The sequence below is a fragment of the Lagenorhynchus albirostris genome, chromosome 4, assembly GCF_949774975.1.
Source record: "Lagenorhynchus albirostris chromosome 4, mLagAlb1.1, whole genome shotgun sequence".
Taxonomy (NCBI): Eukaryota; Metazoa; Chordata; class Mammalia; order Artiodactyla; family Delphinidae; genus Lagenorhynchus; species Lagenorhynchus albirostris.
In genome coordinates this window covers 144,783,443-144,806,650 of record NC_083098.1, presented here as the reverse complement: position 1 = coordinate 144,806,650, position 23,208 = coordinate 144,783,443, and the positions used below count along the sequence as shown (strand labels likewise).

Sequence of the window (23,208 nt, the reverse complement as noted above, 5' to 3'; positions counted from 1 at the left end):
GGGACACGGGTTCGTGCCCCGGTCCGGGAGGATCCCACATGCCGCGGAGCGGCTGGGCCCGTGAGCCATGGCCGCTGAGCCTGCGCGTCCGGAGCCTGTGCTCCGCAACGCGAGAGGCCACAGCAGTGAGAGGCCCACGTACTGCAAAATAAAAAAAAAAGATTGTCTGAAAATATCTTTATTTCACCTTCATTAAAAAAAATTCTTTTTTAATTGTGGTAAAATACAGATAACATGAAATTTACTGTCTTAACAATTTTTAAGCCCAGTTCAGCGGCATTAAGTATCTTCATAGTGTTGTACAACTGTCCCCACCATGGGTCTCTAGAACTTTTCTCATCTTATAAACTGCAGCTCTGTCCCCACGAAACACTAGCTCCCCATTCTCCCCTCCCCCCGCTCCTGGCAACTGCCATTCTACTTTCTGTCTCTATAATTTTTTTTTTGCGGTACGCGGGCCTCTCACTGTTGTGGCCTCTCCCGTTGTGGAGCACAGGCTCCCGACGCGCAGGCTCAGCGGCCATGGCTCACGGGCCCAGCCGCTCCGCGGCATGTGGGATCCTCCCAGACCAGGGCACGAACCTGTGTCCCCTGCATCGGCAGGCGGACTCTCAACCACTGCGCCACCAGGGAAGCCCTGAATTCTTGTTTTTTTTTTAAGTCAGCTTTATAAAGCTATAAATTACATAGAGTCAAATTCACCCTTTTTGGTGTACGGTTCTTTGACAAACACATGCATGTAACCTTCATCACAATCGAGATGTAGAACATTTCTATCACCCCAAAATGTTCCCTGGCAACCACTGGCCTGTTTTCTGTCCTGTAAGTGGAATCATACAGGGTGCGACCTCCTGGGTCTGGCTTCTGTCACTCAGTGTATTGCATTTGGGGTGCGTCCACGTGGTGGGTCAGTAGTCTGCCCCTTTTCTAGGCTGAGAGGATTCCAGTGTGGATGGACCAGTTAGTTTATCCACGCCCCGACTGAAGAACAGCTGGGCTGCTTCCAGGTTTGAGTGGTTTACAAGTAAAGCCGTCGTAGACATCCACAAACAGGCTTTTGTGTGAACACGTTTTTATTTCTCTCAGCTGATACTGCAGAGTGGGACTCTGTGGTCACAGGCATTCGTGTGCCTTCTCACCAGCCTTTCATTGTCATCTTTGTTTTGTTTTGTTCTTTTTATTTTAGCCATCTTAATAGGTGTGTAGTGCTATGTAATTGTGACTTTAAAACACATTTCCCTACGACTAACAATGTCGAACATTTTTTAGTGTGCTTTTTTGCCAGCCGTTTTTTATCTTTGCATATTCTCACTGGATTTTTTTGTTCATGCTGATTTCTGAGAATTCTTTATCTATTCTGAATGCAAGTCCTCTGTCACAGCAGTCCCCAGCCTTTTTGGCACCAGGGACCAGTTTCACGGAAAACAGTTTTTCCACGGCCGGGGCTGGGGCGGGGGATGATCCAGGTGGTAACGCGAGCGATGGGGAGAAGCTGTAAATACAGATGAAGCTTCGCTCGTTGCCCGCCACTCACCTTCTCCTCTGCAGCCTGGTTCCCAACAGGCTGCGGACCGGTGCTGGCCCGCGGCCTGGGGGTTGGGGACCCCTGCTCTATCAGATGTCTTTTGCACACATCTTGTCCCAGTCTGTGGCTTGACTTCTAGTTTCCCATGCAGTGTGTGGGCCCAGAGGAGGGGTGGGGTTAATGGGTGGTGAGGAAGTTTTCCCTGTGCAAGGCCAGGAGCCTCTGTGCTTCCCAGGTGAGTAGTTCTGCCTGTGCAGTTCAGTTGCACTCAGTCGCCGGGGTGGTGCAGGCGTCTTCTGGCTCAGAGACACACAGAGGTCTCCTGGCCTTAAATCGAATAGCAATCCCGGCCGCGAAGAACCTTGCAGCCTAAATCATCTGGGCTATTGTGATATTTCAAGGTTCACGCCAGAGGGTCGTGATCTCTGCCTTGGCCCATGTGATTTCCAACTCGGTTGCATCTTGAGTGTAATTTTAGTTCTTTCCATCGGAAGTTATTCAGTGGAAGGTATCATCTGTGCCTTCACAGGGCACATTATGTGTAATCAAAGCCAGGAAAGCTATCTTTAAGTTTTGCCCTGAAACAGAACATACAATCTGAGGGTTCCCGCTCAGACACCGAGGCTCAGCGGGCATTGCTCTGGCTGGTCTCTTTTCTTGTTTGTGATTTCCTCTCCCAGTGTCCCTGCATGAAATTAGGTTCTACAGAATGATGTATATATGTGTCTAGATATACAGGTAAGTGAATATGTCTGATATTCTTCTGTTTCCTTTTAACAAGAGCAGCCTTCTATGCTTTGTGAAGGTGACCTTGGTTCAGACACTTCTTGCCTGGCAATGGTGCTTTGCCTATAGTAGACGCCCAGTGAATAGTCACTGAAGGAAGCTAACAGCTTAAATACATTCTGACCATCTCCCTTAGCTTTTATCCTTGCTGCGCTGTCTTGATTAGTTTGCAGTTGAGAGGTTCTAGTAAAGCTCCCTTGATCCCAGCCAAGTCGTGACTCAGACAGATTTCTCTGCTGGCTGCATGGAAGAAATCCCCAACTCCTGCAGTTTCTCCTGTATGTTAGACTGTCAACTATACATGGACACGATCCAGATTCTGTGACCAAAGCCGCAGGCAGTGACTCTGTTCTTCTATCAAGGTGTCAGGCCCTGGCACATAATGAGCCAGTATGGTGCGATTTGGGGTGAATTTAGTAGAGCTGCTACGGATACTGCAGCTGACATGAGCAGAGAGCAATGAGTCCCTAGGGCTGAGCTGTGTGGAAGTGACAGCTGTCCCCAACTAGCATTGAGCACGTGTACCATTTAATCACAGGCTAACGGGTCTGTTGGTAGACTTAGCATATCAGTAGTTTGATGATATTCCTCCCACCTGCCTAAATACCAAAACACCTAGACTCCCACTTATGTAGGATTAGAGGGAACCCTCTGGGTTTATGACATTTACGGCTTTAAACGCTGTGAATTAGCTTTGCTTCAGTGCCTGTCAACACCGCCTCCACTCCAGCGCGCCACGTTGACAGTGATGCCATTTAAACTCTGCAGCCTTTCTGCTGTACACTTCAGTGAGTTGAGAGTTCTGAGTTTTTAGGTTTTCCTTCATAATTCTATTATATGTGCTAAATTTTGACTTTTGTTTATTGAATGGCATCAACATATTCTTGTGATTTCGTTCTCACGTTCCTACATCCTTTGGCTTTTTCTTCCAAGGACAGCCTCACTTTTGCTTTTGCAAAAAAGCAGTGGACATTCAAGGAATTAAAAGTCTTCATTATGTCCTTTCTTTGTAGCCAGAGCCCAGCAAGTCCTTTCCCAACAGGAGCAAATCCTAGTAAAACTGGAAGTAAATCTAACAACTGGCTTTCTCACTTGTCACTTTGAGATGCAGGGAAGGACTGATTTGTGCTGCTGAGCTTCACAGAAGGTCCCTTCCGGGCACTGAGTGTCCTCGTTGAGAGGATCTTTTCTTAAAGCTTATTAGCTTGAGTGGGGTTCTGGTCAAAGATCAACTTCAGGCTCTGTAGAAACAGCTAAGAAAGGTCATCCACTGCTGCTTTCACTGTGGGTTTGGTTGAACTGAAGTCAATGATACAGGTATTCCAACCTCGGACTCCATGTCTGATGGCAGCTGGGGAGGAGATGTGCCTTCAGACCAAGAGATCAAAGTAGTTTCTTGGTGCTTTATTTTACAAGGGGTTGCGTGTGGTGGGAGAGTGTCAGGAGCAGGTGGCAGTGACAGGCCTGTGTTTCTAATATGACCTGATTTGTTTAAAATAACATAGAAGTGCTTGTACTTGTCAGCTCAGGCTTCCATAACAAGATACCCCAGACTGGGTGGCTTACACAACAGAAGTTTATTTCTCACAGTTCTGGAGGCCAGAAGCCCAAGATCAAGGTGCCGTCAGTGTTGGGTGCTGGTGAGGGCTCCCTTCCTGGCTTGCAGATGGCCACCCCTCACTGTGTCCTCATGTGGCCTTTCCCCACGAGTACACCAATCCTGTCGGATCAGGGCCCCACCCTTAAGACCTCATTTAACCTTCAGTGCTTCCTTAGGGACCCCATCTCCAAATACAGCCACACTATGGGGTTAGGGCTTCAGCATGTGAATTCTGGGGAGATGCAAACATTCAGTCCGGAGTGCTGATTACCCTGAAGTTTAGTGCGGCTTCTTTTTAAAATTATAATGTAGCACCTCCTGCCTCAGACATTGTTAACTGTCGTTTCTTTCTGGAGAGGAAATAAGTGTTCAAGCACAGTGACTGGACTCACAGGACCTCGCTGAGTCCGTGGGGTGGGGTGGGGGGAAGAGGACCTGCAGAGCCCAGATGAGGCAGACCCGGGCGAGGGTGGATGCGTGCTGGCCTCGTTCCGTGGGCGCGGGGCGGCTGGCAGAGTGGAACTAGAGAAGGCGACGGCTTCCCCGCCCCCCACTGAGAGCAGCCGATGTGGTAGAAAGGAGGGGGGAGGGCGTACGCTTTTAGAGGGTAGGTTTAGGAATGAGGCCCATAGTTTATAATCTCACATCCCTGAATCCTCTTCCTCTGAAGTTATCCTGTGTGATGTTCGTGCATGTTCTGTGTCCACAGGGAGGGGGTGGGGAAGGAATCCTTGACTTTCGTTACATTTTCCGAAAGGTCCGTGCCACCCTCTGAGCTACAGAGGCGTGAGGGGTCGTCCTGGAGAGGACCGAGCAGGGGCCGTTGGGGGTCTCGGGGCTCAGGTGGAGGCGCCCGGCCTTGATGCTGTGGGTCCCTCCGGGGCCCTCTGAGCGAGGCCCTTGGCCCCAGCAGCAGGGGCCGTTGGGGGTCTCGGGGCTCAGGTGGAGGCGCCCGGCCTTGATGCTGTGGGTCCCTCCGGGGCCCTCTGAGCGAGGCCCTTGGCCCCAGCAGCAGGGGCCGTTGGGGGTCTCGGGGCTCAGGTGGAGGCGCCCGGCCTTGATGCTGTGGGTCCCTCCGGGGCCCTCTGAGCGAGGCCCTTGGCCCCAGCAGCAGGGGCCGTTGGGGGTCTCGGGGCTCAGGTGGAGGCGCCCGGCCTTGATGCTGTGGGTCCCTCCGGGGCCCTCTGAGCGAGGCCCTTGGCCCCAGCAGCAGGGGCCGTTGGGGGTCTCGGGGCTCAGGTGGAGGCGCCCGGCCTTGATGCTGTGGGTCCCTCCGGGGCCCTCTGAGCGAGGCCCTTGGCCCCAGCAGCAGGGGCCGTTGGGGGTCTCGGGGCTCAGGTGGAGGCGCCCGGCCTTGATGCTGTGGGTCCCTCCGGGGCCCTCTGAGCGAGGCCCTTGGCCCCAGCAGCAGGGGCCGTTGGGGGTCTCGGGGCTCAGGTGGAGGCGCCCGGCCTTGATGCTGTGGGTCCCTCCGGGGCCCTCTGAGCGAGGCCCTTGGCCCCAGGTGGCAGAAGTGCTCTGGCGGGAAGGGTCTTGTCCCTCAGTCCTGGACCGTCCTTAGCACCCACTCCGGTTCTGCACCCGCTCCCCACCCCCGTGATTCCGTCGGAGGTCGTAGGCGAAGCCCGCAGGAGCTGGAGAGAGCAGATTGCCGCCACAGGCCAGGCGCAGGATAGCAGCTGGCCGCTGGCGCTCAGCCGGCTGGGGTCCGTGGACTGCGTCAGCTGGGCACGCAGGTCCTTGCGCACGGCTGCGGCTTCTCAGGCTCTGTCCCTGCCCGCTGTCGCTTACCAAAATGTGGGTTCAGAGTTGCCAGGCCTTCCCGTTTTCCAAGGGGGGCCAGAAGTCATGCATCTTCATGCAGAACATTCATGAATTTTGTGCACTGCAGGCCAAACGGGGCTGGAATGCAGGCTGCTGGTCTAACAGCTCTGGATGGGGCGGAATCCCACGTGAGTCTGACAGGTCAGTGAGGGGCTGGTGGAGGCTCGCTGAGTCCCCCTGCCCCCTCACCTGCCGGACCCCTCCCTGTGCAGGCCAGGTTGCAGCTGCCCGAGCCTGTCTTGTGTTTCCAGACGTGTCCGGCTCCTTCCAGCATCACAGGCTCTGTGTTAGCTGATGCTCTTCTTGCCCGGACGGCTCTTCCCTCGGGTTTCTGCACAGATGCTGCCTTGTACTGATACTTAGTTCCTCTGCTTCCTGACGGCCCGGTCACTGTACCACGTAACCCTAGTTTAGGTCTACAAAGGCCTTTCCATCATCCGACCTCCTTCAGGGGTGTGTGTGTGTGTGTGTGTGTGTGTGCGCGCGTGCGTGCGCGCGAGCACATGTGTACATGTGTGTGCGTGTGTGCGTGTGTTCTCAGCCTGCTGTGGAACACAAGCTTCCTGGGAGTGCCTGTTTTCTGCTTTGTCCTCTTGTATCTAGACGAGTAGCTGAGGCACGGCAGGTGCTCAGTAAGTAGAAATTTGGGGAAAGAAAATCGGCCGTGAGTCACGCTTTATTTTGATGTTTCTTTTCAGTTAAAGTCTCTCGTTGAAACATGCTTTTTTGTCGTCACCTTTCTTCACAGTTAAGAGGAAAAAAAGTTCCAAATCAGAGGCCAAGGGAACTGTGTCTAAAGTCACCGGGAAAAAGATCACCAAGATCATCGGTTTGGGAAAGAAAAAGCCATCGACGGATGAACAGACCTCCTCAGCGGAGGAAGATGTGCCTACTTGTGGTAAGACGGGGGTGCGTGGGGTTGCCAGGTCTGCACCCTCTCCCCGAGCACGCGGAGACCCTCTCCGGGGACACCTCTGCGTCATGTTCTTCTAAGTCTTACTGATTGGGCTCTTTGACGTTGGGCTTGTGATCAGTTAAATTTTGGAGAATGGATTGCATTTCACTGCTTATTAATGAAGGCCTTGCAGGCGTTTGAGATGATCTCTGAAGTTCTCTCAAAACAAAAAACAAATTCTCTCTTTGATCCCATGAGGTTCTTCCAAATCCCGTTTTCTTTTTTTAACTTTATCTTTTGTTGTATATTTATTTATTTAGTTAGTTAGTTAGTTAGTTGCACCGGGTCTTAGTTGCGGCAGGCGGGCTCCTTAGTTGCGGCTCAAGGGCTCCTTAGTTGCGGCAAGGGAACTCTTGGTCGCGGCATGCACGCGGGATCTAGTTCCCGGACCAGGGATCGAAGCCGGGCCCCCTGCCTTGGGAGCACAGTCTTCACCACCGGACCGCCAGGGAAGCCCCCAAATTCCTTTTAAGCGTCTTTAAAGGGAAACATACGCATGGGCGGTTGGCCAGCGGAGGCGGGTGTGTAAGAGCGTTTACAGGGTCCCTGGCAGCCCCTTCCCTTGGCCTGACGTCACACGACTCACCTTTCTGGGGCTGCTCCACTTCTCAAGCTTCCGCCTCAAGTGCAGTCGGGCCGGCTGACCCTTCCCCTCGTGGGTCTTCGTCCAGTAAGTGTTCTCTGGGCTGCTGGCGGTGGGGCTGCGTCCACGGGGCAGGGGACGCGACGACCACGTGACTCCTGCGATCCCACTGCATCCAGCCTAGCGCCCGAAGGGCGGCCTGAGGCAGGGGGTCACGGAGACAAACGTGTGGTGACTGACTCTGATCACGAACACGGCGGGGATACGAGAGGGGCAGCGGGAGAGTCTGGCGGGGATGTGACTTACGCGGAGGCGCCTCAGGGAACACCTCCCTGGAGAAGTTAGACCACACGTGCGCGGTGTTTCCTAGGCAACCGCGTTTACGAGAACCGTGCGACCCCTTTAAGGAGAAACGCTTTAGAGGCTGAAAGACGGATATTTAGCCTTTAGGAAAAATAAGAATGGGCTGTACTTCCCCTTGCGGACCACAGGGCGCGTCACACGTCCGTCCCGTAATGGCTCTTATGTGTACCCGCTGTTTACCTCTCTCTCTCTCTTTGTTCCCTCTCTCATCGAGCATCTCTCCTGTCCACGGTTCTGGGTTACTGAGGATGCCAAAAGACAGCAGCGTTTAGATGCCGCCCGTTAGTGCCTAAGTTGGGCCACACGCGCAAAAATGCATTTCTTCAGCCGATATCACGTCCCGGGGGGTGGCTTGTGCTGGAAGGGCGCCGTGAGCTCAGAGCCGTGCGGGTGGGCAGGAAGAGTCGGTTGTGGAGTGCAGCGCGGGTAGACTTGGGGCAGGGGGCCTCCCGAGGGGGGGGCAGGGTGGACTCCCAGCTCCTCACAGGTGTGATAGACTTCTGGTGACACAGTAACCCCCCTGGGGTGCTGTGCAGAAGTGCATGTGGAGTGGAAGATGGCTGGGCGGGCAGTGGTCGAGGCCTCTCGGGGTTGAGGTGTCATCCCAGGGAGGCCCCCATGAAGCGGCCGCCTGTGGGTTGAGCTGGGAGGGGAGATGGTGGCCGCAAATGGAGGCCAGCAGTCTGGGAGCCCCCGTGCATGCAGAGGTCGTGAACTTGCCCCTGGTCCGACGGCAGTGGGGTCACAGAAGCACGCTGACTGATGCTCTTTCCACTGAGAACGACCGCCCTGCGGAAGCTGAGCCAGCTGGACAGAGCCCTGGCGGGAGGGCAGCTGCAGGGGGGCTGTGAATGCCGGGGCCTGTGGCCCTCTGCCCTGGCTGGAGCGGCACACAGCACTGGGTGATCTGCGGTTGTTTCCCGCTGGCATTAGCCCTGGAGAGGAGATGGGAGTCAGGGGTTAGAAATGGAAAGAGGGAATTAGCCAACAAAAAGGGAACTCCTTTTTTAGTTTTTTGGGGTTTTTTTTCTTAAAACTGCCCCAGATCAGCAAAGGAAATAGAGGTTCTTTCATGAAAAACAATTAAACATTCATATGGAAGGCAACTTAGCAACTGTGGTCCAGACCCCTCATTTTACAATGAGGACACCGAGAACTCGGGAAGGTCGTGGGACTTGCCCTGAGTCACACGGCCAGCTGGGGACAGGGCCAGGCCCGCCGGCCAACCCTGTCGCTGTCCTGAAGCACAGGTCTCCCCCGTCCCCCTCCCGTCCCCCAGGGCTCGCCACCCTCGTGACTCCTAATGAACAGCTGTGTGGGCACTTGGCCTAAGGGCACAGTGGAATTGCTCAGAGAGCAGGCCTGGTGGAGCTGCAGCCCCGCATCATCACCTGAGGGTTTCTGCCAGGCTCTCCGTGGACGTCTTTCGCCTCCACTAAGAGAACATCCTCTGTGCACAAGGTTTTAAAATTTGTCATCTAGTTCTTTGCTGGGCCGGGGGACGGGGAAGAAGTCTGTGGAGAAATCGAGGGGGAGAATGACTGTCTTCAGTTATGTTAGGACAGCTGCAAAGTCTCAGGCAGGAAAAGTAGCTGGATGAAGGCCCAAGGACCCCATCCTTCCCAGAGTGCCACGCGGACGGGGCACAGACGAGAGCGTCCCTAGGGCAACTGGGAGCTCAGTCCAAATCCCAGCCCTTCTGGGAGATGCAGCCCGGCCAGCTGGGGCTCTGGGTGTGCAGGAGAAATGCCGGCAGGTAGGAGAGGGCTCTCTGCAGGTTTCCCGCAGGCGGGGTGGGAAGAGGCGCCCACACCAGCCCCCCGCTCCGCCTGTCCTGCCTGGCTCTCACCCCTCCCTCGGGCCCTCAGCCAGCGCGTGCTGCGCTTAGCACCAGCCGGGTCCACCCCACAAACAGCCACTTTCACAGGGTGATTGGAGACTTGCACACAAACCGCTGAGCAAAGATGGGTCCTTTATTTTCCCATCTCCAGTGCTCAGGCGTTCCGGAAGTATCGTCACTGTATAAGAGCATCAGGAGATGCCTTTCACGTTTTTCTGTCTTCCCCAGCCCGTTTCTGTCTGTTGTTTGGACTCGTCCGCAAGCCTCGCGACTGTCCACCTTCTTCTCCTCTGGATCCCTGCAGGCTACCCCGTGGGAGTTTTGAAACCTTGGACTAATCGTATCATCCTGTGCTCAGTCAGTTCAGGGCCTCTAACAATCTTGTCTCACTGAATTTTCCAATTTCTTGTTCCTCCCATTACTGGATTAAGATGTAGGTCGAATTCACCCACCAGTTGTGTTCCCAGCACCGAGCACACAGCCTGGTGGATAATAGCAGCTCAGTAAACACTTGTTAATTGAATGAATTAACTTAAGCAAGTCGCACACACTTCTCTGAGCCTCAGGTTCCCCACCTATGAAATAGGCTTATACTTAAACTACTTTCTTTTCCTTAGAATTGAGGATAAAATCATGAAACATTAAGCTCATTGCCTACTTAGTAATTTATGCTCAGTAAATGGTCGCTATTATCATTCATTTGTTCACCTGAAAAAAACCTAAGCGTACCAGACATAGTCAAGCCGCCATGAGGGCAATGCCGGATGAGTGGCATTGAAAATATCGATCATAGAAATACAGAAGCTGAGTGAAAGGAGTGGTCCCCAGTTGCTAGGATGGAGGGCTTCCCGAGGCAGGGTAATCTGGGCTAGTTGGAAGGACCTTCTGGTTATCTCTGGGGCCCCTTCTGGCTCTAATGGTCAGTGACTTTGTGACGTTTTCAGCAGTAGGATTTTTGGTGGATGTGCAGGGAAGTTATATGCCTCTCACTTTCTGTCGTAATCCACCCGACAGAAGTTCAGGTGACATTTAATCAAGGGGGAGGGACGCGTTCTTGACGTCAAGGGTGTCTCGGGTTCTTTGGGTGCCCGCTGGAGGGCGCATGCCTCTGGTGGAAGGGAGGGTTTCGGCGTCGCAGGGTGGGGATCAGCTCTCAGCAGCCCCTTTCCTCTCAGCCGATCACAGTCTGAGGCTGGCTAAGATGAGACGAGCAATTCAGTGAAAGTCCTCACAAAAGTGTGACCAGAGCACAGGAGACGCTGCCCTTCCCGTCCTAGAGAAGAAGTCAGTGGACGCGGGCCTCCCTTCGGCCAGGCAGCCCTGTCTGCTCGTCTGCAGCTGCTGGACCAGAGGCGTCAGGTCCCCACGCAGCTGACCGCGGGACCGTTCACATCTGTCCCCTCCTCCTGTGGTTGTGTGTGTTTGGTCAGCCTCAGGCCGTCCTCATGAAACCTCCTACGCACTTGTCACCAAGCTTTTGCAAGAGGCCTTAGAGTTCTTTCTTTAGAATTCGGAGCAAAGGTAACCTCAGAACATCAAACCGAAATTCCCAGATGGTTACGATACCGTAACATCTCACCATAACATGATAGGTGGGAACAGACAAACAAAACATCAAATGATATTGGAATCGCCTTATTAGCAGGGCGCTGACCTGACCCAGGCGAGCCTGCGAAGGGGCCCGGCTGCTCTTTGGTGCCACCTGGTGGTGGGTGTCTGCTCAAGCTGATCGTCTTGGGGCTGACGGGGTCCTGTGTCGGCTGGGATCCCATCACAGCCTAGCCGTGTCGTGGCGGGGAGAAAAAATATTAGGGGATATGGGCCCTGCCCTCTGACGCCCGGGTACTTCGGTGAGCTGCCTGCCATGTCCCTGCGTGGTCTCTCCCTCATCCGGGGTCCCTACCCAGAAAGTAGGAATTTCGGCCACCTCTTTGGAGAAGGCGGGGAGCCTGCGGGGGGAGGCCAAATGCCAGGTGTGGGCTTGTTTCCGCGGCGTTTGCTCTTTACAGAAACAGGCCTGTTACCCACTGTGATTCTCGTTTTGCTTTTCCCTTTTGGGCAACTGTAACTCATTATGAGGAAGGCGTTAAAATATGGTAATTTCCTTTGAAGTCATGCTCTGACTAAAGTGTGGATCTGTCCAATGTAATCATTCCTTTTGTGACTCACATGTCAAGAAGCCCATGGCATTTGGTGACTTGGTCAGGGAAGAAAACCTGATGAGCACCTTCCCCTCTTCAGGAGATGCGTCATTCGCGTGGCTGGCCGAGCCGCACTCAGAAGCTGCGGCCCCCCTGCGCTGGGGACAGGTGCACCCACGTGGTGAATTCTAAGGGCCAGAAGTCCTGTGGAAGTTTAGAGGAATCCCCTCACTGTTACTGAGGAGGCAGGTGTGCTTAAATTCCTCAATAAACATTTTGGCATCTCCTTCCCCACTGTGACCCCCGCCATCTTCTGCAACAAGGACGGGCCCCTACAGTAGCTTCCGAGGTTTTCTGTGACCAGGTCACTAGACGTCTCAAGTCTTAGTTCACCACGCTCCCCGCTTCTCCAGGCCTGAAGGGATCCCCCAGCCCCTTAAGGCCCAGGTGAGGACCCGCCCCAGAGCACACCTAAGCCTCCACTCCGGAGCACACGTAAGCCTCCACTCTGCCAGCCCCAGTGGTCACGTCCATCAGTGCCCTGGGCCTTAGTGCTTCCTTCTACAAACTGTTCACTCGCCTGTCGACCTTGTGTGCCCAATCGACTAAGTTCGTTGAAAGCCATCCATGCTTCCATTTGTTTCTTCTTAGTTGTACGCCATCATACTGTCCATAGACCACGTGTGTCCATTCGTGCTCAGAACATATTTACGATGGATGCAGTTGCCAGCTACTTCCAAAAAATCCAAAGATGTGGCCTTCAGCGTGATTAATGACTTATAGACGGAGGTATTAAATAGTTCTAATAGCTGTTACTCAGATGTTCAGATATTACATTTGACTATATGTTTTAAGTAGAGCTTTAAAAAAAAGAATAAGTGGATCAGAACTATGTCATTTCCAAATAGTATTTCCCAGAATGAAAACAGCAGCTCTTTCTCTTCCATCTTTAACTGTCCAAAGGGCTTCAGGTCGGTCTTCGCTGCGTAGCCGTGAACAAGAAGGAAGGAGATCAGGGTGTGAACCTCCTTTTTTTTCTGAACTCTGCTTCTCCAGCCTCTCTTCGCCTCCCTCCAGTCCCTCCTAATTGTGCAAAGCGCAAGGAACTTCAGGTCCCAGGCACTTGAGCTCATGGGCTCACTTCTCCATTTTCTCTGTAATTTTACAAATATGGCAACTTGTGCCCCAAACGGAAGTTTTAGTCCCAGGTACCCTTTAGGATATATTGGTAGAACTGATTTATATTCAACTGAACGTACTTTTTTTTTTTTTTTTTTTTTGCGGTATGCAGACCTCTCACCGTTGCGGCCTCTCCCGTTGCGGAGCACAGGCTCCGGACGCGCAGGCTCAGCGGCCATGGCTCACGGGCCCAGCCGCTCCGCGGCATGTGGGATCTTCCCAGACCGGGGCCTGAACCCGTGTCCCCCGCATCGGCAGGCGGACTCTCAACCACTGCGCCACCAGGGAAGCCCTGAACGTACATTTAAGTATTATAAGCATTTTCCTGGTGAATTCATTGAGCTGTTATGTATAGTAACGTCTATACACAAAATAGCATCATTCTGGAACCTCTAACACCCCTATTTGGGGTTTTGTTTTCGTTTGGTTTTCGCCTTTATAGCATTTATCCATTGCTAATAAAGTGTGTAAGGTGTAGGACAGAAAAGAAGCAAAAGGCGTCGTCCAGATCCCTTTTGGAAAAAGACATTTAAAAAATCGGGGTCAGAAAGGATTTTATTTATTTAGTTATTGAGCTGCACGTGTGTGCACACGTGTGTGTGTATGTGTGTGTGTGACTCGAAAGAGCAGCCGAATGACTTAAGGAATCCTTGTTTCACTTCTTCCTTGTTGACCTGGACTCTATATGCTGTTCACTCACTTCCTCCGTCTTCCTAGCATTATGGACTGGTCAGAAGTCCCCCCGTGAAATCTGTTTGTCCTGCCTTGTTATTTCCAGAAAAATGCACTGTATGTTTGTGACAGGTGAAAATGATCAGTTTCTTGTATTTGAGGTGATTTCCTTTTTTTAAAAATGAGGGCAGGGCTTCCCTGGTGGTGCAGTGGTTGAGAGTCCGCCTGCCGATGCAGGGGACACGGGTTCGTGCCCCGGTCCGGGAAGATCCCACGTGCCGCGGAGCGGCCGGGCCCGTGAGCCATGGCCGCTGAGCCTGCGCGTCCGGAGCCTGTGCTCCACAATGGGAGAGGCCACAGCACTGAGAGGCCCGCGTACCGCAAAAAAAAAAAAAAAAAAAAGAGGACAGCTCTTCTTGTAATTCCATCACATTCCATCTGTAATGCACTGAGGATGTAGTGCAACCTCAGAAACATGGATGACAAACTCCACATGCATCAGACTCAGGCCTTTAGACTTCAGCAGTCAGACAGCATCCTCCAGTCAGAGGGCACTGAGGAAGGGCATCTCTGGCCTCCGGGCAGGAATCTCATCCTGAGGATTTGCCGTCATTTGCTGGAATACTTCCAGTGGTGGGGAACTCATCCCCTCCCAGGGCTGCCTGTTTTGTGGAAAGCTTTCATTTTCAGGTAGTCTTATTCCTCATGTTAAGCCCAAATCTGCCTGTCTTGTCACTTTTGCCCTGGTGGTGTCATTTGCAGCTACTCGGAATGAACCCGAACCCTTTCCTGGGTGAGGTCCCTTCAGCTATTTGAGGACGGCAGTGTGTCCTCATAGCCTCTCTCCTGCCAGCCACTGACGGCTCAGTGACCTCTCGTACACCGGGCAAGCTCCGGGTTCCCTACGTGGTCCTCAGCACGCATCACACAGTGCACTCGGGCTCCTGGGTGGTCTGTCCTGTCTCAGCCCCCAGAGCTGATGGAGGTCAGTCATCTCGCAGTGGTGGCTCTTGTTGCTCCCAGGAGCCTGCACTTGCAGACGTGCTGTGTGCGGGGTTCGTTCCGTCTTCGTGGCCTCCTGGGGCGCATCCTTCCTGGGGAGGCTGACGGGCCTGCTCTCGTTGCAGGCTACCTGAACGTGCTCTCCAACAGCCGCTGGCGTGAGCGCTGGTGCCGCGTCAAGGAGAACAAGCTCATCCTCCACAAGGACAGGGCCGACCTGAAGACCCACATCGTCTCCATCCCGCTCCGTGGCTGCGAGGTCATCCCGGGGCTGGACTCCAAACACCCCCTGACGTTCCGGCTACTTCGCAATGGCCAGGAGGTGGCCGTGTTGGAGGTGGGAGCCACAGGGCATTCGCTCGCGGTGGTTTGCCTTCTAGGGTCCGGCCTGGACGCCCCGTCAGGTCCTCACAGCCGGCTGATGGCAGCTTTGGTTCTGTCCTGTCCCACGTGTCCTGCTTTTCTCCTCCGAGGGGCCCCAGCTGTGTGGACGGCACAGCCAGTTCTCTGCACAGTGTCCACGGTAGACTGCCTGCCGGGTCACCTCCTTGTCTGATATCCTCTCTGTTCGTGTTTGCGTGGAAGTTCAGTACACAATTCCAGGCAGTAGACTGCTTTCTAAAAGTGGCCACAAAACGACTTGTTTTAAAATTTCCAGTAAAACTTCTCCCCTAACCGTGGTCTGCCTCTGAATTGGTGGCGTTTCCTTCAAGCTGTCCTTTGGAATGTTCTGGGCTTCTTCACCGACGGAGCAGGTGTTTTTTGATTACCAGTTGCCTATCGACAGTGGCCAGAGAGCCAGATGACAAAAGAACAAGAAGAACACCTTTGGTTTTTAAGAACCCTTGGCTTTGCATGCATTTTATCGTTTGGTTGCCTTTTCAGACCTCCTTATTCACGAAAGCAAACAAAGGCAATTCAAACTAATTTCTTAGCTACACACTTAAAACTTTCATTTTTGAAATTTAAAATTTTTATTTATCATCTGTTATTAATTTATTTCTACCCAATATTAATTCAGACCTTTTTTCCTTTGTCTTTTTTTTTTCACCTAGCATTATCATGATTAAGATACAAAGACACACACGCATACATATGTGTATCCACGCATACACAAATATCAGAGTGTAGAATTTCTGGAGTACGTGTAAGTATAGTTATGCTATACAGTTGATAGAAATGAGGATATTTTGGGTTTGGTGGCATGGCTGATGTGTGTTCTGAATTAATCAGATGCAGAGTCTAATCTAAATGACTGCAGTGTCACTGACCAGTGAGGGAAAGGGCGTGGGCTCGTGACCAAGATCAAAGGGGCCCCGTTAGCCAACCTAGAAGGTCTTGGTAGGAGATAGGAGTTAGTTTCAGAGACTGCTTTTTTTTGGTGGGGACAAAAAGAGATTAACAACGTAGTTCTTTCTCACACAGGGCTCCTTGCCCGATGGCTTGGATGGTTTGAGATAACAGGTCGAAGGGCCGAGCCTGCCCTGGTGGCTGACTTCCCAGACGGGAGGCCAGGCCTGGCTGGGATCAGGATATCTGGGCCCCAGTCCTAGTTCTGTTGCAGACTTTGATCACAACCCAGTCTGTTTTTCTCTCTCGGCTTCTTTATTTGTCTGTAAAACAGAGCATTGGGCTAGAGTCGGTGTGCTTTGTAAGCATTTATGAGGGCTGAAAGCTGTAGGGTGGATGAGAGTGGAAAAAAGCCAAAAACGTAAATGAGGAAACTGTACTCTTGATGCAAACAACTCAGGTGTCACGTGAGAGCTCTGGCAGCAGATCTGAGAGAGGCTGCGAGGACAGGAAGGCACACGCTGTGGGTTGGCACACGCTGGATTCGGGGTGAAACGTGAGACGTTGGCCTGGACACCGGGTGGTGACAGGAGCCCCCGTGGGGAGGGCAGGGGCAGGGGAGCAGCTGGGTGAGAAGGGCCCTGTCCTGTCTTTGCTCCCATTCCTGTAGGTGCAGCCTCACGTCCCCCAAAAATGGGGGTTGCGTTTCATTGCCTTTTCCCTATTCCAGTTATTGAATCAAACACGGATACACACGCGCGCGCGCGCACACACACACACGTAACCACACTCAGTGTTCCAACATAAGCAAAGAGTTTGCCTGAATCAGTTAGGAAATGCAGTGATCCGACCAGTAAAGTTGTGTTCTGTACTTTTTCTAAGACCATTTTGTCTTAACTTTTGAGATCATTTCAGAATTACAGAAAAGTTGTGAAACTAGTACAAATAATTCCATGTACCCTTCACCCATATTCCCCAAATACTAACATTTTACCATGTTTGATATCTCTTGCATGGCCTCTTCCCCTCTCTCTCCCTCTCTCTCTTTCTCTCTCTCTGTCTCTGTGTAAATTTTTTCAGAACCTTTTACAGACGTGTTGCCCCTTTATCCCTAAACACTTCAGTGTGAAGTTGCTCAAAATGAGGGTATTTCTTTACTAAAACCACTGTATAATTATCAAAATCAGGAAATTCACACTCATGCCATACAATTACCTGACTTACAGATTTTAATCAGATTTTCCCAGTTATCCCCATGATGTCCCTTGTCAGCGGAAGGAAACCCCAGGTGGTGTGTTGCATTCAGCTGCAGTCTCTTTGGCTTTCTCTGTCTGGTTTCATGACATTGATACTTGGGACGGGTACAGACCACTATTGTGTAGGCGGTCCCTCAGTTTGGGCATATCTGCCATTTCCTTGAAATTCGAATCTGGGGCGGGCGTGCTTGGCAGGGGCACGTGGAAGCAGTGGTGTGTTTGGTACTGCATCACTTAAGCAGGCACGCCCGTCAGTTTGTCCCACGACTGGTGATGTTAACTTTGGTCTCTCAGGTGGGATGTCTGCATGGCTTCCCCACTGCAAAGTTACTGTGTTTCCCGTTTGTCTTTAATAAGCTTCATGCGGGAAGATTCTTTGAGACTCTTTCAATATCCTCTCACTCACAATTTCACCCACTAATTCTTAGCATCCGTGAATGACTCTTGCCTGATACAGTTATTAAAATGACAGCTGCTAAATGGGGACTTTCTAATTCCATTATTCCTTCTACGCTTATTAGTTAGTATCTACTATAAGGAACATTTCCCTTTCTCTCAATTAATTATTCATTCATTTATATATATATATGTATATCAGCAGGGGTTCATAGATTATTGTTTTAATCAGTGTTTATAATCCTTTATTGTCATGATTTACCCTGGTCAAATGAACAGAGTTGGTCAGCAGAAAGCCCTTCGAGCCATGTGGCCTTTGCTATGTCCCTGTAATAAAGACACCACAGTCCACGGTCCCCTTCTTTCTTTGAGCTCTTTCCTCATGTTATGATACAACAAGATGTTCCAGGCTCATCTTGTACTCGTCTCTGCCCCAGGCCTCTTGGAATCAGCCGTGATCCGAAGAGCTCTTAGTGGACAACTCCTAGTGGGTAATGGTGTTTAGAAACCAGGATCTGGGTAGAAGGTGTGCTCAGAGTTACTGGGGTGTCGTTGCGCCTGGCCTTTTCAGTAGTCATAGGAAATTGTGTGTATGTGTATGTTTGTACATATGTATATTCAGGCATGTTTCTGTGTTATACATATTACACACATGTATGTGCATATATACATGTGTATACCTGCATGTATACCCATTTATATACTAAAAGCCACAAGATCGTAACTAATACTTCTAATTTTAGTCCAAGGCCACAGAGTTATTATTTTTTAAAAGCCTACGAGGAAATTTCTTAAACAATGAAGAAAATAGTTAACAGTGTAATAGTATCAACCACGTCTTAGATATTATGTTAACATACTTTTAAAAATGCTTAAATGAAATAGTTATAGATACACGGATATAGATTCAGTCGTAGATACATTCTTGACATAGATTTCGTTTGGAGGAGGACAAAAGACCAGTGAAGAGAACATATTTGTGATTTTTTTATTATCCAAGCACTCAAATCAATTCATTTCAAGTTAGCAAACATTGATTACATTCTTACTCTCTGTAAGGCGTGTAATTGGAATCCATTCACTTTGTCCATGGCCGCATATGATACTGTTGCTTGTACAGTATCAGTAGCCAATTCTGTCAGCACACAAAAAACAACTCCTTCCTTGTCAATGGCTCTTCCTCCGGAGAGCCTGCCATGGGGTATATATGATTACTTGTATTCTGATCAGTGTTCAACTAACTCATCAAGGTTATAATGAGGAAACCCAGTTTTCTTTAAGTCTTGAAGCTAAACTTACAGATCTTTCTTTATATAAAAAATTTGTAATTTTTGCAAAAAGCTCAATATTTATTTTTTCTTTGACATTCAGTTAACTCACACATTTGATAGCTCAGTTTCCCCTAAACTTTAAATATGACTTACACAGTTGATTAGCCAATAGTATTTAGACATTTGAAATGCCATTATGAATGTAATGTAAGTGATTTTCTAAATCACATAAGAAGGACGGCTTAAAATTTTAATGAACCCAATCTTAAAGATATATTTCAGACTTGCAAATTAGGCAGATGAAATCCGGGGAACATTTCAAACATCTTAAAGAATGACATGCACAAAGCAGCCCAACGATTATAAACATTACACCTATATAAACACAACTAATATGAAAGTGAAAGTAGGGTAATATTCTGTACCATCTAATCAGGGAAATAAAATTGCCCTTCCAGGCCCATTCAGGAGACCACAGCAAGGGCTACTGGTCACCAGAGTTGGTGACCTACAGGGGCCGTGGCCTGGTGTGGTTTCCAGGTTAAGCGGCTATGGTTAGAGGGGCCCTTTCTGCTTCCCAGATTTTGTTGCCAAATTAAGGAGCCTTTCTAAACGGCCTCTTTTAGCTGAGATTTAAATAATTCCATGAATTTCCATGTCTTCCACCCTAGTGCCTTCCCCCAATAATTGGGAGGCATCTTAGGACCTCGGGTGTTTATTTCCTTGGGAATAACCGTGACGCAGCTTCCGCGTTAAGGCTTGGGGCGGACGCGGTGTCAATCCCGTGGCTCAGGCAGCGGCTGCCTCCTTGTCTACATCCTCAGGTGCTTCGTGTTCCACCGCCTTTCCTGTTATGTTGTCTCTTTTTTGACATTTTAATGAAAATGTTAAAACTCTTTACTGTTACTTAAGTAAAATGCACTTTCCCCCCCCTTCACCTCAACAGGCATCTTCTTCTGAAGACATGGGCAGGTGGATTGGGATTTTGCTGGCTGAGACGGGGTCCTCCACAGACCCTGGGGCCCTGCACTATGATTACATAGACGTGGAGATGTCGGCCAATGTCATTCAGACGGCCAAGCAAACCTTCTGGTAAGATCCACCGCCGTGCGAAGCGGCACTGAAATTAAACAACTTTATTTTTTCCCTAATTTTCTTTTCCTTTTATGTAAGTGTGTAGCCTTCAAGGGGGGAAAAAAAAACAGCTGAAGACTCTCCTTTTTGTATAATATTAACCCAAATTTTGCTGAAATGTTTGTCATTTCAACCATCTGTGTTTTCTGTTAGAACAGGGGTTGGGAAACTTTTTCTGCAAAAGGCAAGATAGTAATATTCCTGGCTTTGTGGACCAAATGTTCCCTGTTAAAACTACTCAGTCACACACGTAAATGAATGGACATGTGCCAATAAAACTTTATTTGCAAACACAGGCAGTGGGCCAGATTTGACCCATGGGCTGTAGTTTGCTGACCCCTGTATTAGGGGAACAGTTCTATAAGGCATAAATAATTCGACATATTGCTGTAGTGACGACTGAGTTTTCAAAGCCATCAGTCATATACTTTTAAAACTTAAATGTGATTGTTTTTAAAGTGCTGTTATGTACAAAAACGTCCTTTTAAACTATGAATATTTCCTTAACATAATGATGGCAAAGAAAATTATAGCAGCAGCCCTCAAAGTATGGTCCACAGACCCCTGGGGGTATTCAAGACCCTTTCGGGCAGTCCCAAAGGTCAAAACTATTCTCATAATAATGCTAAGAAATTATTTTTCTTCTTCGCTGTAGTGACATTTGCGTCGATGGTGCAAAAGCAACAGCGGGGCGGTGGTGGGGGATAGATTGGCAGGTGCCTTAGGACCATCAGTGGTCACTCCACACTGTGCTGTGACCATTGCCACTCGCTTGTAGTAAAAGGATATGCTGTGTTCACTTAAGATGTCCGTGATGGGGACTTCCCTGGCGGTCCAGTGGTCAAGACTCCACGCTTTCACTGCAGGGGGTACGGGTTTGATCCCTGGCCAGGAAACTAAGATCCTGCAAGCCATGCAGCGCAGCCAGAAGGAAAAAAAAAAACAAAAAGATGTCTGTGATGAAGCAGTACAATTATTACTTTTTCTGTGAAGGGCCAGATAGTAGATATTTTTATGAACTCTCTCGAGTACGTGTCTTTTTAACATTTACGTAGTGGGCAGGACACACAAAGCACTTACATTGACTGAACTGTCATGTTGTCTCGAGGAGACGCTCTTGTAAGACTGAGTTGCTAACTCAACTAGCCGCTCCCTAACCCCACCACCATTTTTTCACTTTTACTTGAAAGAACAATTAACAGGTGAACTGTGGTTATTCAGACGTAAGTATTTGCAGACACTTTTTCAGAAATGAACCAAGTGAGCCTCTCCCCTCGAGGAAAACGGTTGGCAGTGTTTGTTGCCTGCAGTGGAGTTGAGCTTGCCCTCAGAAATGAGAATTTGGGGAGATTTGTATCTGCCACTGTGAGCTGACAGCTTCCCAGTACTCAGACTTTTCTGATAAGATTGGTGGTGATATTGAGTGTGGTTTTTTTGACACAGTATAGTGAAGATTCTACATGGAAATTAATCATTAAGAAATTACTACTTCTCGAGCTTTGGTGTAGCATCAAAGAATATCTACCATGACCTGGAAAAGCTAGGAAAATACACCTCACTTTTACAACTGGGTATCTGCGGGAGGCTAGATTTTCTTCATAGGCTTCAACCAAAACGACTTGTTGCAACCAGGTGAATGTTGAAGCACGTGTGAGAATCCAGCCGTCTTCTCTTAAGCCAAACGTTGAATAGATTTACAAACAGGTATAACTACCACTTCTCTCACTCATTTTCTTTTATTTTGGAAAATATAGTTAATTTTTATAGAAATATGTTTACATGTGGTGGATTTATTCCCATTATTTTTAAATGAATAAATTTCTGAGTTTCAATTTCAATACAGTCAACACTGCTAGCAAACACCCACATAGAACAAAGCTCTTTGGGAGTCTTCAGTAACTTCGAAGGATGTGAAGACTAAAAACACTTGAGGATTGCCGATGTGTAGGAATGGATCTGTGAAATTAAGAAGTGGCTGGTTCCTATTTCATGCTGTCCACTGTCTAAAGTAGGGGTTGGTCATACTTTTCTGTGAAGGGCAAGATGGTGAACATTTTCAGCTTTGCAGACCACATGTTCTCCACCGTGACGACCCCTCTCTGTCGCCACGTTCAGCTCCGCACGGCCGGGCAAAAGCAGCCGGACAGTCCTGAAACCAGCAGACGTGGCCATGCCCGGCAGGAGTTTGCTGATCCTTGGTATAAAGCGGTGCCCGTGGGATTGCGAGGGGACGCCCTGGGCTGGAGGAAGGAAATCGGGTTCTGGTCCTGCTGCAGTAGTTACTAAAATGGAAAGTCTGGGCAAGTCATTCCTAAGCTGTTAGTGTTCCAGCTTCCTTGTGTAGAAAACAGAGAGTTTAGGCGACATGATGTCTGAAACTTCCAGCTGCCATAGCTCTGGTCCCTTGATTCCCCCTTCTGTTTCCTTCATCTTTAGAGAGTCTGGATTGGGGCTGAGGAGAGGCAGATTGAAACAGAGCAGGTGATGGAGTTACATAATCAGCAGGTGATGATAAGCGTTCTATCGACTTCCTACCCTTTGAGTAGGAAGAAGATAAACTCAAATGTTTACGCTGTCATTTGCCTGGTTAATAAGAACAGCGCCATCTAGTTTTTCCACCCAAGTGGTGTTTATGGGAGATTGGAGCGTTCTTCCTTTGTATCTTGAATGGGGTTGTAGAATGAATGTTTATTTAATGATTGCCTGGGACATTCTGGGGCTGAGTAAAATGAAGGTAACGTTTGTCCATATTAGGAATCAAGCCACCATGTTACACCCAATTAAGGTAAATAGCCTTGACAAAATGAATTAATCTTGTACGACTTTACTGGAAAATCTCCAGTAATGCTGGAGGACTTCTGAAGTACAAACTGCTTATTCTCGCTTCTGTTCTTTTGTGTGAAAACCAGGGTGACATAGTCAAGTGCTGACTGTTCATCCTCGTTATTTTTTCCATAATAACCTTCTATCTAATCAGCAAGGTGTAGGTAAATTACAGTGAACCTCCTAATCGTGCAGTAAATAAAGCACATTTAAAGTAGCTTTTTAAGAAACGTAATATCCTTAAGTCCACTTTTGCAAAATCTACCCATCTAGAGTGACATAAAAGAAAGGAGCTTATGGTTGTGAACCATACTATTTTGAACCTTATTAGTTTCCAGAAAGCCTCTGCTAAGTCCGCGTGTAACTTCAGCGATAATAAGCAAACTGATGACCACATCTAAGAGAAACCCTGACTAAAAATATTTCCCCTGTAGCACAAATGAGTGTGGAATATTCATCTAAACCAAATGTGGGAAGGTCACATTTTCGAGAAAGGAATGTAGATTGCAATTCTGAAAACTGATTTATTAAAAGTATGCATGTAATGAGCTTGTGGCTGCAGGAGTCT

At 49.6% G+C, this 23,208-nt stretch overlaps 1 protein-coding gene across 1 annotated transcript in view; it reads left to right on the top strand.

Annotated features, from left to right (window-relative positions):
• Positions 1-23,208, top strand: part of AFAP1 (actin filament associated protein 1) — a 149,162-nt gene that overhangs the window by 102,109 nt on the left and 23,845 nt on the right. Inside the window, exons 9-11 of the mRNA XM_060148769.1 lie at positions 6,484-6,633; positions 14,596-14,807; positions 19,630-19,775. Of these exons, the coding sequence (XP_060004752.1) occupies positions 6,484-6,633; positions 14,596-14,807; positions 19,630-19,775 (508 nt within the window). The remainder of the gene's footprint in view (positions 1-6,483; positions 6,634-14,595; positions 14,808-19,629; positions 19,776-23,208) is intronic.